This window comes from Nelumbo nucifera, chromosome 5 (assembly GCF_055504915.1).
Source record: "Nelumbo nucifera cultivar China Antique chromosome 5, China Antique-T2T, whole genome shotgun sequence".
NCBI classification, from domain to species: Eukaryota; Viridiplantae; Streptophyta; class Magnoliopsida; order Proteales; family Nelumbonaceae; genus Nelumbo; species Nelumbo nucifera.
The window spans coordinates 10,720,586-10,733,026 of record NC_142653.1 but is presented as its reverse complement, the minus strand read 5'-3'; the positions used below and the strand labels follow the sequence as shown (position 1 = coordinate 10,733,026).

At 37.5% G+C, this 12,441-nt stretch overlaps 1 protein-coding gene across 1 annotated transcript; it reads right to left on the bottom strand.

Moving 5' to 3' along the window:
* Window positions 1-1,371: 1,371 nt before the first annotated feature.
* LOC104606516 (protein WEAK CHLOROPLAST MOVEMENT UNDER BLUE LIGHT 1-like) lies at window positions 1,372-11,921 on the bottom strand. Its single transcript, XM_010271767.3, has 4 exons — window positions 11,724-11,921; window positions 11,551-11,605; window positions 4,045-4,749; window positions 1,372-3,613 (listed from the first exon to the last, which is right to left on the bottom strand). Exons 3-4 carry the CDS (start codon window positions 4,714-4,716, stop codon window positions 1,736-1,738), a joined length of 2,550 nt encoding a protein of 849 aa, XP_010270069.1. The 5' UTR covers window positions 4,717-4,749; window positions 11,551-11,605; window positions 11,724-11,921; the 3' UTR covers window positions 1,372-1,735.
* Window positions 11,922-12,441: the final 520 nt, after the last annotated feature.

Below are 12,441 nucleotides of genomic sequence, written 5' to 3'. Positions count from 1 at the left end.
ATCTTAAATTCGTGAGAACAGGCCTTGGCCTTGGTTCTTCTCTGTTTATATTACAAACAAAGAAGGATTATGTGAGTAGAGTTACTCCTTGTACATGACAGACATCAAAAGGAACATTTAAAATTTTAAACAAGGAATTTCATTGAATGCATCGTAGGGATAGTTGATTTGATTGATGGTGGTGGCTAGGAATGGCGATAGACCCAACCAAACTTGCTAGCCTTGTGCTGAAACAACGAAATCAAGGCCTTTGATGTCTTCCATTACAATCTTGATTCTCGATTTTGAGTATAAATCTTGGGGGGCTGATTTGATCTCCTCGGTTTTAACCCTGCAGGGTACTCGGTAGTTGCTAGTTTAGGCTGCCAATTTGAAGAATGGCGCAGAATGATGCTCGCTGGCCGCTGTCCAACAGTGGAGAACACTCATAAAGTGCAACGGGAAAATAATTTATCTTTCCTTTGATCAGGCCCCGTTTGTTTTTCAGTAAGTTATTTATCCGGGTAAATATAATTATCTGGGTAAATTTTTCTGGAAAATACTTAACTAGGCAAGTGCATTTTACCCATGTTCTTTTATTTCTCAGATAAATAATGTAATAATCATTTTAGCCATAAAAATCTATTATTAAAGGGACATTTCTATTTCATTCAAGTATTAGCAATTTTCTCTCTAGGCGAAAAAGTTATTTACCCACCTAAGAGATGAATATCACTTACCCGCATAAGTGATACCTTAAAAAATAAACTTTCTCTAATCTCTACATAAATCTAGAAAAAGAACATAGAGTTATTGGTCAATAGGAACCAACTTCCCCCTCTCAAAATCCAAAAAACGCCCCCTGACTGTCATATTTCTGAGGGACCATCTGTCTATGCAATTGATTGCTTGCTTACCAAGTGTTTTAACTTACGAAAATAAGTAGCACTCCCCCCCCCCCCCAAAATTGTACAAATATTTATATTCATGTTACTTTTTATAAACAGATTATAATCTGTAATTTTTCAGTGATTCACTTAAGGCCATTATAGTAACATCTGCATTTTATGGAAGAGAAAGGGTGGCGGAAGGGAGAAACAAAAAGAACTTTATCTTACAAAGAGATGTTAACCATGAGGGTGCCAGGTTTATTGATCAAAAAAAAAAAAAAAACGAGGGTGCCAGGTAGTCTAACTCCAATAACAATCTCAAAAACCTAGTTTCAGATATCTATTTAAAACTTAAAAGATAAGGGTCATGGTGGATTCATTCATAAAGTGAATAAAGAACTCTCTCATTCTTTCCTATGAAGGAAAATAGGATTGATTAGAAATTTTCAACTGGAGAATTTGTACGACATTGGTTTCTCACTGAGGATTGAGGTAGAAGTACTGTATAAACATCATTAAATCACAACTCTCACAAGCTCAAACATGATACATAAATATGAGTTTCTTCCAGATTGCAATCCTATAAAATTCAACACAAATTATTACCCTTCAACCCAATCAATCCTACTCCCCACAAAAGCCCGAACAAACTTATTACTTTACTTAACAGCCACCAAATCTGAAATCCACAAGGAGCAGAAATCTGAAGAGATGGAACTTATCATACATGGAGTTCTTACTGGCCTATACAGTACAAACTGCGTTGATGAATCCCAGCAATTTGGGTGCCTTTCTTGGCTCAAAACCCCCCAACAAGTAGAAACACAACAATGAGGAAAAAAAATGTGTGCCGACAATGATGTAAGTTACATGGCCTTTGATACCTGTCCCTTCTTAGACAAAAATGTGACAATACGCGGTAATAGTGATTTCTTCTTCTTCTTTACTAACTTCACCTCTGGAGAAGCATTATATTCCATGGTGTTTCTGGATGTAACCACTTTGGGACTTTGGACATGTACAGGAATTGTGGCATCTGGTTCCCTGTTAAAGCTCTTTGCTTCTTTCTTAACCTCAAAGCTCCTCCTTGGGCTTCTAGAGGGGTTTATGACTCCTTGAACAGTATCACCAGCTTTTCGCCGCTGTTCATGCTCAGCTCTCCAGTTTCTCAACTCTTGTTCTATGCCCAGCTTCCCTTGCCTTGCCTTTTCGGCCTTCTCCTTTGCAACATCTAAAGCATCCTTTGCTGCAGCTATCTCCCTATTCGTTATGTCCAATTTTTCCAAGTTTCTCAGTTCAGATTGCTTAGCCACCTCTATTTGAGAGATGGCAGCTGCCACCTTCATGTCGGCCTGCTCCTCAGCCTCATGGGCACGCTTACTAAGTTCATAGTATTCCTCCAAAGAAAGTGTCACTCCAGTAGTACCATCCTCGTCCAGAGTACTATGAGCTGTTTCACTTTCCTGCAATGCTTTCACTGCTGCCAGTGCTAACTTTTCTGATGCCTTGGCAGCCTCTATCTCTTTTTGAGTTGCACGAATTCTGCTCTCCATGGTACTTGCACCAGCCTTGGCTTGCTCTGCTTCTTCCATTGCTTTTCTCAGTTCTTCATGAGCTAATTGAGCAAGTGCTTTGGCTTGATCTGCTTCTTGAGCTGCTTGCTGTAGCTGCTTGGGCAACTCAACCATTTTCTCTCTGGTTTCCTTTTCCCTCATCTGGACTATGGCTACTTCTGACCTAGTTCTATTCAGCTCAGCTTCAAGAGATGCAACTGTCACAGATGCCATTCCTTCTTGCTGTCGAATAGAGGTAAGTGCTGATTTTTCTTGTTCAAGCTCCAACTTAAGTGACATGGCAGCAACCCTCAAACAATTTACTTCTGCTGTCGCTTTCTCGATACAAAGCCTCACATCTTCAAGTTCCTTCTTGGTTGAAGCAATTGCCAATTGTGAATCTATATGGGTTTTCCTATTTGGATCTTCTTGCTCTTTTTTTGGCTTCCCCTCTTCCTCAATGTCTTCCTGGTTCAACTTAGATTCCATGTAAGCTGCTAATTCAGCTTTTAAATTCAGCAGCAAGGTTGATGCTGTATCTAGTTTTGGTTTGAGATTATTTGCAGACAGAAGTTGCTGATTCAGAGCCTGTAGCTCATCTTCTGCCTGCTTCAGTTCCTTCTCCCAAGTAAGAGCATCTTGCTCTCTGACCAAAGCTGCTCCAATTCTGTGCTCCTCTGCTTCTAAATGTGCAGCATGGGCAGATTCCAAAGATTCCTTTGTCGCAAGCAGTTCTAGAGTCAGATCTTCCACTGTCTTCTCAACTTCCTTGGATGCAGAAACAGCTTCCTCTGCTTTCTTTACAGCTATATCTTTTTCAGAAACTAATGACGCATACTCCCTCTTTAGTGCTTCCAATTCATATTTCACAGATTTCAGCTCATTGATTGCGTCTACATACCTGGCTTTTGCCACCTCAAGCTGTGCCTTTGCTGCAACACTTGCCTCATTTGCAATCCCTTGTTCCATCTCTACCACCCTGAGCTTGGCAAGCTCAGAGTCCTGTTTTGCCTGCTCTTCTTCAGTTTGTGCTCTCTCCAGGTTCAGCTTCAATTCCTCTACGAGTCTCTTGGTACTGTCCAGCTCCTTCAGTACTTGAGTCTTTGCTTCTTCAGCAGCATCTGCCTGTTTCTTATACTCAGGAATCTCTTCTTTTGCCTTCTCGAGTTCTTTTTCTACAAGCCTGCGCCTCTGTGATCGCAAAAAAGAAACTTAAATTTCTTCATATTCAAAACTGGGAAATGTTCAGGAAGCACAAAGGAAATCAAATTCCTTGTTCTGTTTCAAATAAGAAGTGAAACACATCAAAGTTTGACGCAATGATTTGCAGACAAATGGACAGGAAATCAAACTCCTCATTTTAGCTCAACGAAATGGGGAAAAACTTGGAGTTGTAGCTCAAAAACAAGCATGATATAATCAGGGCCACAGAGGAAGTAAAATTAGTATACTTGTTTTTGTATGGAGCTGAACAATATGATGGTTTATTTCTCTCTCTCTCTAATAAAATGGAAAAGCAAAAAAGATAATTCACAAATAACCTAATTAGCTTGTTTTTTGTTACATGCAAGAAAATGCGACAATAAGTTAACAACAAAAACAAACATAGAGAAACCTCATACCTCCAAAGTCTGTATTCTATGGGCTTTCCAATCAACAATTCCTCCAAATTTAGAAACAGCTTCTTTAACAGACTCAAATGGTGCTGCAGTATCAACAAGGCCTCTATATACATCAACCTGTTTTACATGTTGAGAAACATCAGTGGACTCTGGTGTTTTATGGGCAACACTTGTATCCTCTATTTGGGATAGAACAGGCTCTTCTAGTTGCTGAACATGATCATCATTTTCAGAGCTCCTTATTTCAACGGAGCCATTAGATGGTGTTGGTGCAGCATTAACTTGAACAGCATCAATGCTATCAGAGGAAACATTATCAGGATGCTTTGTTGTATCAGTTGGATGTGCTTCTGAGACATCGGATGAATAAGGTAATAGATTAGCTTCTGAGGACTCTGGTAGCATTTCTTCACCTTTAGGCTGTAAACTTTCTAGGCTCTCTATTGTATGAAGTCCATCCTGGTCTGATGCTGGACCATCAGAAGCATCTTGTACAACTACAACTTTAGGATCTTCTGTAACACCATTTTTTTGGCCAATTGCTACTTTTTCATTAGCAATTGTTGTAGTTGCCACTTCAGAATCAACAGGACCATTTTCTTGGCTAGATGATGAAGCAGGTAAAGAGGATTCAGGACAAGACTTTTTCTCAGCATTTTCTGTTTCCTCCATTCCAAGCAAGTTCTCAGAGTCTCAAGTGGATACCTGGAATTCAAACAGTAATTATAGGGCATTACATTAGTTTCTTTAAAGAAACTAACAAGGAAAGGTAATTAAACACTTCTAGTTGATTTCTTTAAAGAATTTCACAATCATAAAATCAGAAAATCATCATAGTCATCCATTCTACATTAATCCTGTTTCGCCAATCCATTCTATTTAAAGCCATATCCATTCTTAAATTATTAGTGCTTAAATCATTTCTTACTACCTCTACCCATATCCTTTTTAGTCTACCCCAAGCTCTTCTAACCACTTCAATGTGTAACAAACCACTTCTTCTAGCTGGTGAAGTTGTTGATCTTCTATGCACGTGCCCAAACCATCTTAGTCTACTCTCTATTGGAGCTATTCCTAGGTTCCCATGGATAACTTCGTTCCTAATCCTAATCATTTCTAGTTTTTCCATTCACCCATCTTAGCATCTGCATTTCTGCCACATTCATTTTCTGGACATGTTGTTTCTTGACTGCCCAACACTCCACTCCATACAACATAGCTGGCCTTACAAATATTTTATAGAATTTTCCTTTTAATCTAAGTGGTATTCACCTATGACACAGAAGTCCAGATGCACTAATCCATTTTGCCCGTCATGCTTTAATTCTTTAGGTGACATCCTCCTCAATCTCTTCCTTGCTATAAATTATTGAACCAAAGTACTGGAAATGGTCACATTGATTTACACTCCTATTATTACTAAATTTACATGTCATATACTTTATTTTAGTCCTAACCTCTTGTTTCTAAGGCATTTATCCATAAGCTTAATTTTGCATTTAATCTTTCATTGGTTTCATCAATTAAAACAATGTCATCCACAAACAACATGCACCATGGAACTTCCCCATGAAAATGTTTAGTCAATTTATCTATGACAGTGCAAATAGATAAAGGCTAAGTGCTGAACCTTGGTGAAGACCCATAGTAACTGCACAATCAGAAAATAAAAACCAAAATAAAATGGGACAGCAAATATATAGTCGGGCATCAAACTTACATGATAAAAGGAAAATGGGTCAGCATTTTTATTTATTCTAGTTCTTATGTTAGTTACATGAAAAATCCCTCTTATAAGCTCTTCCAGTAAGCAAAATGAACAAAATAACTAGGTTCATTTCACTCTATGATAGATAGTGGGAGCGTCGAACAATTTAGGAGATATGTTATAAGCGCTTCCTATGTAATGGATTTTGATTCCATTTCTGCCCCTGAAATCCTCCATGTTCCAATGACAACCTTACTGGTTTTGTCAATTGGAATGAAGAAACAATCAGCACCAAGTATGAACAAAAGTTTAAGGGTGGAAATATTCCAAACAAAATAGAGCAGGTATGGCCAGGCAAACAAGGTGAAAAAGGAATGCACATGGCAGTAACAGTAAGGAATGAATCCCTTTCAAAGCATGCTTGAAAGGGGATGGAGAGAAATAACATACTAAGCTGCTAATTATTGATTTAGTGATCTGAAAGTAGAAAGAGAGATCTGGAGACTATAAGAATAATGGGATTATTACATACTTGTAATAGTAAATAAGCACATCCATCATTACATGGGACACATGCTTTCAGATATATTTAACAAACCATTTTATTTGTTTCCATTAATTTCTTTTGGTATTTATACAAATGGCTGGGTCCCCCATAGGCCATAGGGGCCTCAATTCTTTTTTCTTTTTGAGAATAACACAGCATCACACATAAATCTCCTTCAAAGTCGATGGTAGCGGGACTCGAATCCACATCTCCACTGGTACAAACCAGCTAACGTACTAACTGAGCCATGGCTCAGTCGTCGTTTGTTTCCATTAATTGGGATTATGGCTAAGTTGGATTGAGTATTTAATTTAATTCCATTTGTTAGTTTTTACTCAGTTAATGCCTGAACAATTCCAATCACCTTAAATATCTATTTCTAAATAATTCTTCATATTACTTTTTTTTAGATTATATAGATTGAATTCCAAATTTTGTTCATTTAGTTGATCCACTGGTTAGACCAACAACCCAGTCAACCTCTAACATGCCATATTACAAAAAAAAAAAAAAAAACAATTGACTTGGAAAATATCCATTGGCCCAGACTGAACCACTGACTTGTCTGAATCATTCATTGGATTACCAAATTTTATATATTGCTTTTTTCTTTGAATCTTTTTATTGTCTTGACATCAGATGTTCAACTGGATGGTTGAACTAGTGACCCATCCACCTAGATGGAAATTGGTTCTGCCCCTGGGTTGGGTTTAAACCATTGCTTAGTCCTATATATTTAATAAATAAAATATTTTTTCAATCATTAACTAGTTCAAAAAGGTATTTTGTCGGACATAATATATCCAAAGTAAGAAATTCCTTGTACATCAATTGGTATGATATTATATGACTATGAATGAAAAAATAGAGAAGCTTTGTTTTCATATTTTAAATATACCATAACAGAACGTGACATTATCAATAGATAATAAGATGAACACGTAATCCTATATGCATTCTTGTCCTATGATACGCCTAGCCACTGATGGTTTCTTTAGCCTAGACTTAGGCAGAAAAGACAGAAAACTTCCTCCTGGAGCCCATTTTTACTAACTAACAAGAAAGACTAAAAGGAGCCTTTGCAGAAATATTCAATGTCTGCTAAAATCCATCCAACCACCAAAAACAAAATCTGTTGAAATAGATATGACAGCATCTGTGCCTGTCTCCAAGCTCCAATGGTGAACTCAGGAGCATAAAAATAAAGCCTCAGGCCAAAGAAACCCAGACATAGAGCCCGATTGAACCAATTCTGAGTTGGCTGCTAGTGCTGTTGATAGACTGGGTCTGATCTTGGTCAGGGTAGAACCAGTTCTGAACCAATAAGTAAATGTGCAGGACTAGTCCCAAACCAGACCCTATTGGGTCTTTAATAACAAACCAAAACCAACTCAATCATTAATTGGAATTATTGGGTCTGACCCTATAAGACCCAATTACAATTGACAGCCATGCTTTTTACCCTTTACTTAACAATAAACTACTCATTTGTTATTGAGAAATGTGGATATGATAATATTATAATATTACAAGTATACTACAAGAAAGATAGATATTAGACTGGGGTATCTTTGTAATGTGCTAATATATGTAAAAAGGCAATCACCCAATGTTGGTCCCAGCTATCTGAGGTCTTGGGAGGGGTAGACTGGTTATGGTCCTAACTTTTGGTATTTATTTTTTTCACACTAAGTGGCCGTCCTCAGACTCAAACCCACATTCTCATGCTTGCCAGCCCGAAATTTTGCCATTACACCAAGTAAATATACACATATGCAACTATATATGATCATATATAGTTGGTCTGGGTCTTAACCAGTTCGGAACATCCCAGTTATAATCAGGACATATAACACAGACCTGGACCCTATAAAAATGGGTCTGGTTGGTTTGGTTTTGTCGGGTCTAGTCTACCTGAACCATTGACAGCTCTATTTTGCTGCTACTGCTGTCAATGGGTCCAGTTGGGTCAGGCTCAGGGTAGATCCAGTCCCAGAGCAACAAATAAATGTGCAAAACCAGTCCCAAACCAGAACCTATAGTGTCTGTAATAACAAACCCAGAACCAACCCAATCATTAATTGGGACTATTAGGTCCTAACAAACCTGATTATAGTTGACAGCTATACTTTTTACCAGTAAACTTACAAAAGAATTACCCATTTGTTAAATTGAGACGTGAACATAAAGATAGGTATTAGATTGGGGTATCTTTGTAATATGCTAATATATACACAGAGAGCCTCTCACCTCAATTCTTACATGGACATCTTTCTCCTCTCCTTTCTCACAAATGTAATTTATTTTTTTAATTAAAAATATGAAAAATTACAATGAATTCAAGTCTTAGTTCTCTCTTATAAAACCCATCATAACTAGAGATGTCAATGTTTCCTGTTTCAGGTCTGGTTTTGGTCTTGATCAGTCAGGTCAGAACAGTAAGAATCGGTTCTGACCCGACAGTGGATACAAACCCCAGAACCAGAACCAGAACCAACATATTTGGTCCAGTCAATTTGGTTCTATCAGGTAGACCTGACCCATTGACTATTGGGTTAGGTAGAGCTGACCCAATAGTCAATGTTTATAACCTCTCCCCTCCCCATTCTCTCCTCTCAAATATCTCTAGAGTCTAGATCAGTAGATCCTTCGTAACTCTCTCTAGCAAAGTAGGAATATAATTTAGATAGGTCGGGTTGAGTTAAGGGCCAATCCTAGACATGAACCTCCAGCCCCAACCTAAACTGTGGTCAAAGCCCAAGTTTGCCAACTAAAACCCACCTAAGTTAAACTAACACAACTTGGGATGGGCTTGGGTAAGACTGTTCAGGTTTGAGAGTCTTCTGATCATGTTTTGCACATTTTATCTTTTAGTATGGTTGTATAATAGATTGGGTGAGGTTAAGAGCCAATCTGAGCCCAATTTTGCTAACTGAAACCCCAACTAAATTAAACCCAGCACAAATTAGGATGGACTTGGTTGGATCTGGTTGGGTTGTTTAGGTTTGAGATTCTTCTCGCTCATATTTTGCACTTCTTATCTTTATTTTGGCTATATAGTAACAATGGATACCACTATAATGGAAACACTAAAGGAGGGCTATCTATGAGGAAGGATTTTTTTTCTTGGCTTGTTATATATTTTAATATAAATATTAGTTATATATAATAATTAATTTCACTTCTCATATCTTTAGTATGTGTTTGGTTCCATGGGCATTTATAGATGGGGTGTTTCTCAGTTAAATGCTTTATTGAAAAATGTCACTTCACGTTTTTTGTTGTTTCTCAGATAAATTCTTTATTTTCCACCTCAGCTTACAATGCACCAAGTCAGCATTGCATTTCAATAAACATTGGGCCATTGGGAGAAACCAGAATTTGAAGTTTCCCCCAACAGCTCATGCACATAAATCCAAGCATTTCTGTGTTTTAATGTTTATTTGATAAACATTGAAACCAAACAGTGGTTTCATGCACAATAAACACCAATGTCTAAGTGGCGCTGATGTGGCAGAGTTTCTCCAATAAACGCCCACAGAACCAAACATAGCCTTAATTACTTAAACACTATAAGATAATTGTTAAATGATATTTAATAACTTTTTTCTAAAAATCTTCCCAAGTTGGCATGCACATAAAATCTTTTTCAAAACCTCTTACCAAATTTCTATTAAACCCCATGCATTGCATGACATTCAGGATGTAATATCAAAACCCAGAACCTTTCCAAATTCTAATCAGGATACATAATACAGAGACAGACCCTATATAATAGTCTGTTGATTCAGTTCTGACGGGTCTACCTGACCCATTGACAGCCCTATTTGGTTGTGTAGCCCAAATCAGCCACAAATAATACATGGGATGTTTAATAGAATGAAGTTTACCTATCTCCCTCTGACGGGTCTACCTGACCCATTGACAGCCCTATTTGGTTGTGTAGCCCAAATCAGCCATAAATAATACATGGGATGTTTAATAGAATGAAGTTTACCTATCTCCCTCTTTCCTCTAGGAGATCAGAGTAGAGAAGCTATCCTCAGGGTAAGGTGCTTTAGTAAGTCTCAACGAATAAAGAAATAAAGATTCTTGCTGATCTTTCCAAAATATAATAAAAAAATAAAGTTTTTCCAGCATATCCAGTGAGATCTTAGATGCATCATATGATTCTCTAATTTATAGTGATGTTGAGACTCCATATGATAAAAATTATATGGATGAAGTGGCTGAACTGAATGATTTATTGTTTTGTATTTAGTGGATAAAAATAATTAAGTAATATAATATCTTAGGATTTAGTAATCAACCCAACTTCAGCTCTGGTCATTAAGGAGTTCACTACCTCCTCAATAACTTATTCACAAAGCAATAAATCACTTAGTTCAGCAACTTCAGCTGTTGTCAAAATTCAAACAGTCCTTAACATTTGCATGGGAGCATAAAGGGAGAAAAAGAAGGAAACACATTGATGAAGAATAAGAAGTTGTAAATATATATTTCCTTTATTCTATTGATGTTATACGTGAGCTCTTCAAAGTTTATTCTCTGCAGGACACACTCGTTTGTGAATCAAGGGACTCCCAAGAATGTATAGGAACTCTAACACCTTCCTTCACAAACAGGTAGTTTTTCCAAGCTCTGTCAAAAGTATATCCGTCATAAAGAATTTACTTTTTAAGAGATTTTCTCTGGTGAATTGAATGAGAAGTAAATATAAAAAATGCTCGCAATTTGGTGTAACAATTCGTTTCACCAAAAGTACGTTTTATGGACATGAAAAATCAAAAACATATTGCACAATCTGCAAGTTCAGATACTTAAAAGCCCTGTTAACCTAACTACATAGGGAAATTTAAATTTTTGTATTGATCAAAATTTAAACTACGTAATCAGAATTACGGATGCTTTCGGTTCAATCAATTTCATCAAATCCAACCATGCGAATATCAGAACAGGCAATAATTCTCTTCTGATTTATTTCAACAATCAATCTTCTGTGTATCCTGCCAATTACATGCCCGAAGAAACTAATTCAACGCCAAAAACGTTCACGCGCATACAATTTTGAATTCGAAACATCGAATTCCTCACCATCAGAGGACAAACATGAATTCCAGCGACAGAGAAGAAATAGGAATTGCAAGTTTCAGCGAAGTCAAAGGGAAGCAGTAGCTCAATTCAACATAGATGATTAAACTTCAAACAGATAACATGGTTGAAAAGGAAAAGAACAAATAGATGAGCTTACCCCGATTCACCAGAAACACGATAGTGAAGTCGAATTGAGTAGCTTATACCGTTATCTGAATTTCACAAAATAAATCTTAAAAATTTAAGCAGAATTTTGAAAAAAAAAAGTTTAAGAAAAAGGGAAAAAGGGAAAAGAGCATAAAACATGAGGAATACATGCGGGAAGAGTACCTCTCGTCAGTCGTAACAGATTACAATCATCTGTACTCTGTAGTTCTGTAGTTCTCCTCAGGACCTCAGCTCCGCCGTCCTCTCTCTCCGTCTCTCTGTGTGGAACTGTGGATTCAAGATTTTTATTTTTATTATTTATCTATTTCTATTCTAATAAAGAAGATGTGGTTTGGATCACTGTAGCTCTTGCTTTTGATTTTTTTTAATATATATTTTTTAAAAGGGGAATCTCGAAAGGAGTTTTGAGCCGACTTCGAGGCGTCGACTTCCATCACCTAGAAATTTTGCACCGTCCAACGGTCAAACTTTCAGTCGTCTTGTGAGGTGTGGCTGGGTGGCTGTGGGTCCCGATAAATCAATTCCTTGCTAAGGATCTGGACGATCGTGAACCATCTGATACATCGACCGATTTGGATGGGAAAAGGCTTTGACTTGAAGCAAATGGGAAGCGTGAAACGATGATTCCATATCATCGGTGTAAAGGCGTAAAGCTTCACTTGAATTGAGTGAGTCCTCTTGACTCTTATCATCATTTCCCTCCTTGGAAGGAAGCTTGAAAGGTAAGCAAATGTCCGAACGAAATGCATCATCATCTTCTTCTTTCTTCCCGAATGTTGTTGTAAGTGAACCGCGACATTGATCCGACAAGTGGGCGGACCGGTTTGACTGCTGTACAAACTCCAACCCAAGCCCCGATTGTCGTGGCTGACTTTTATTT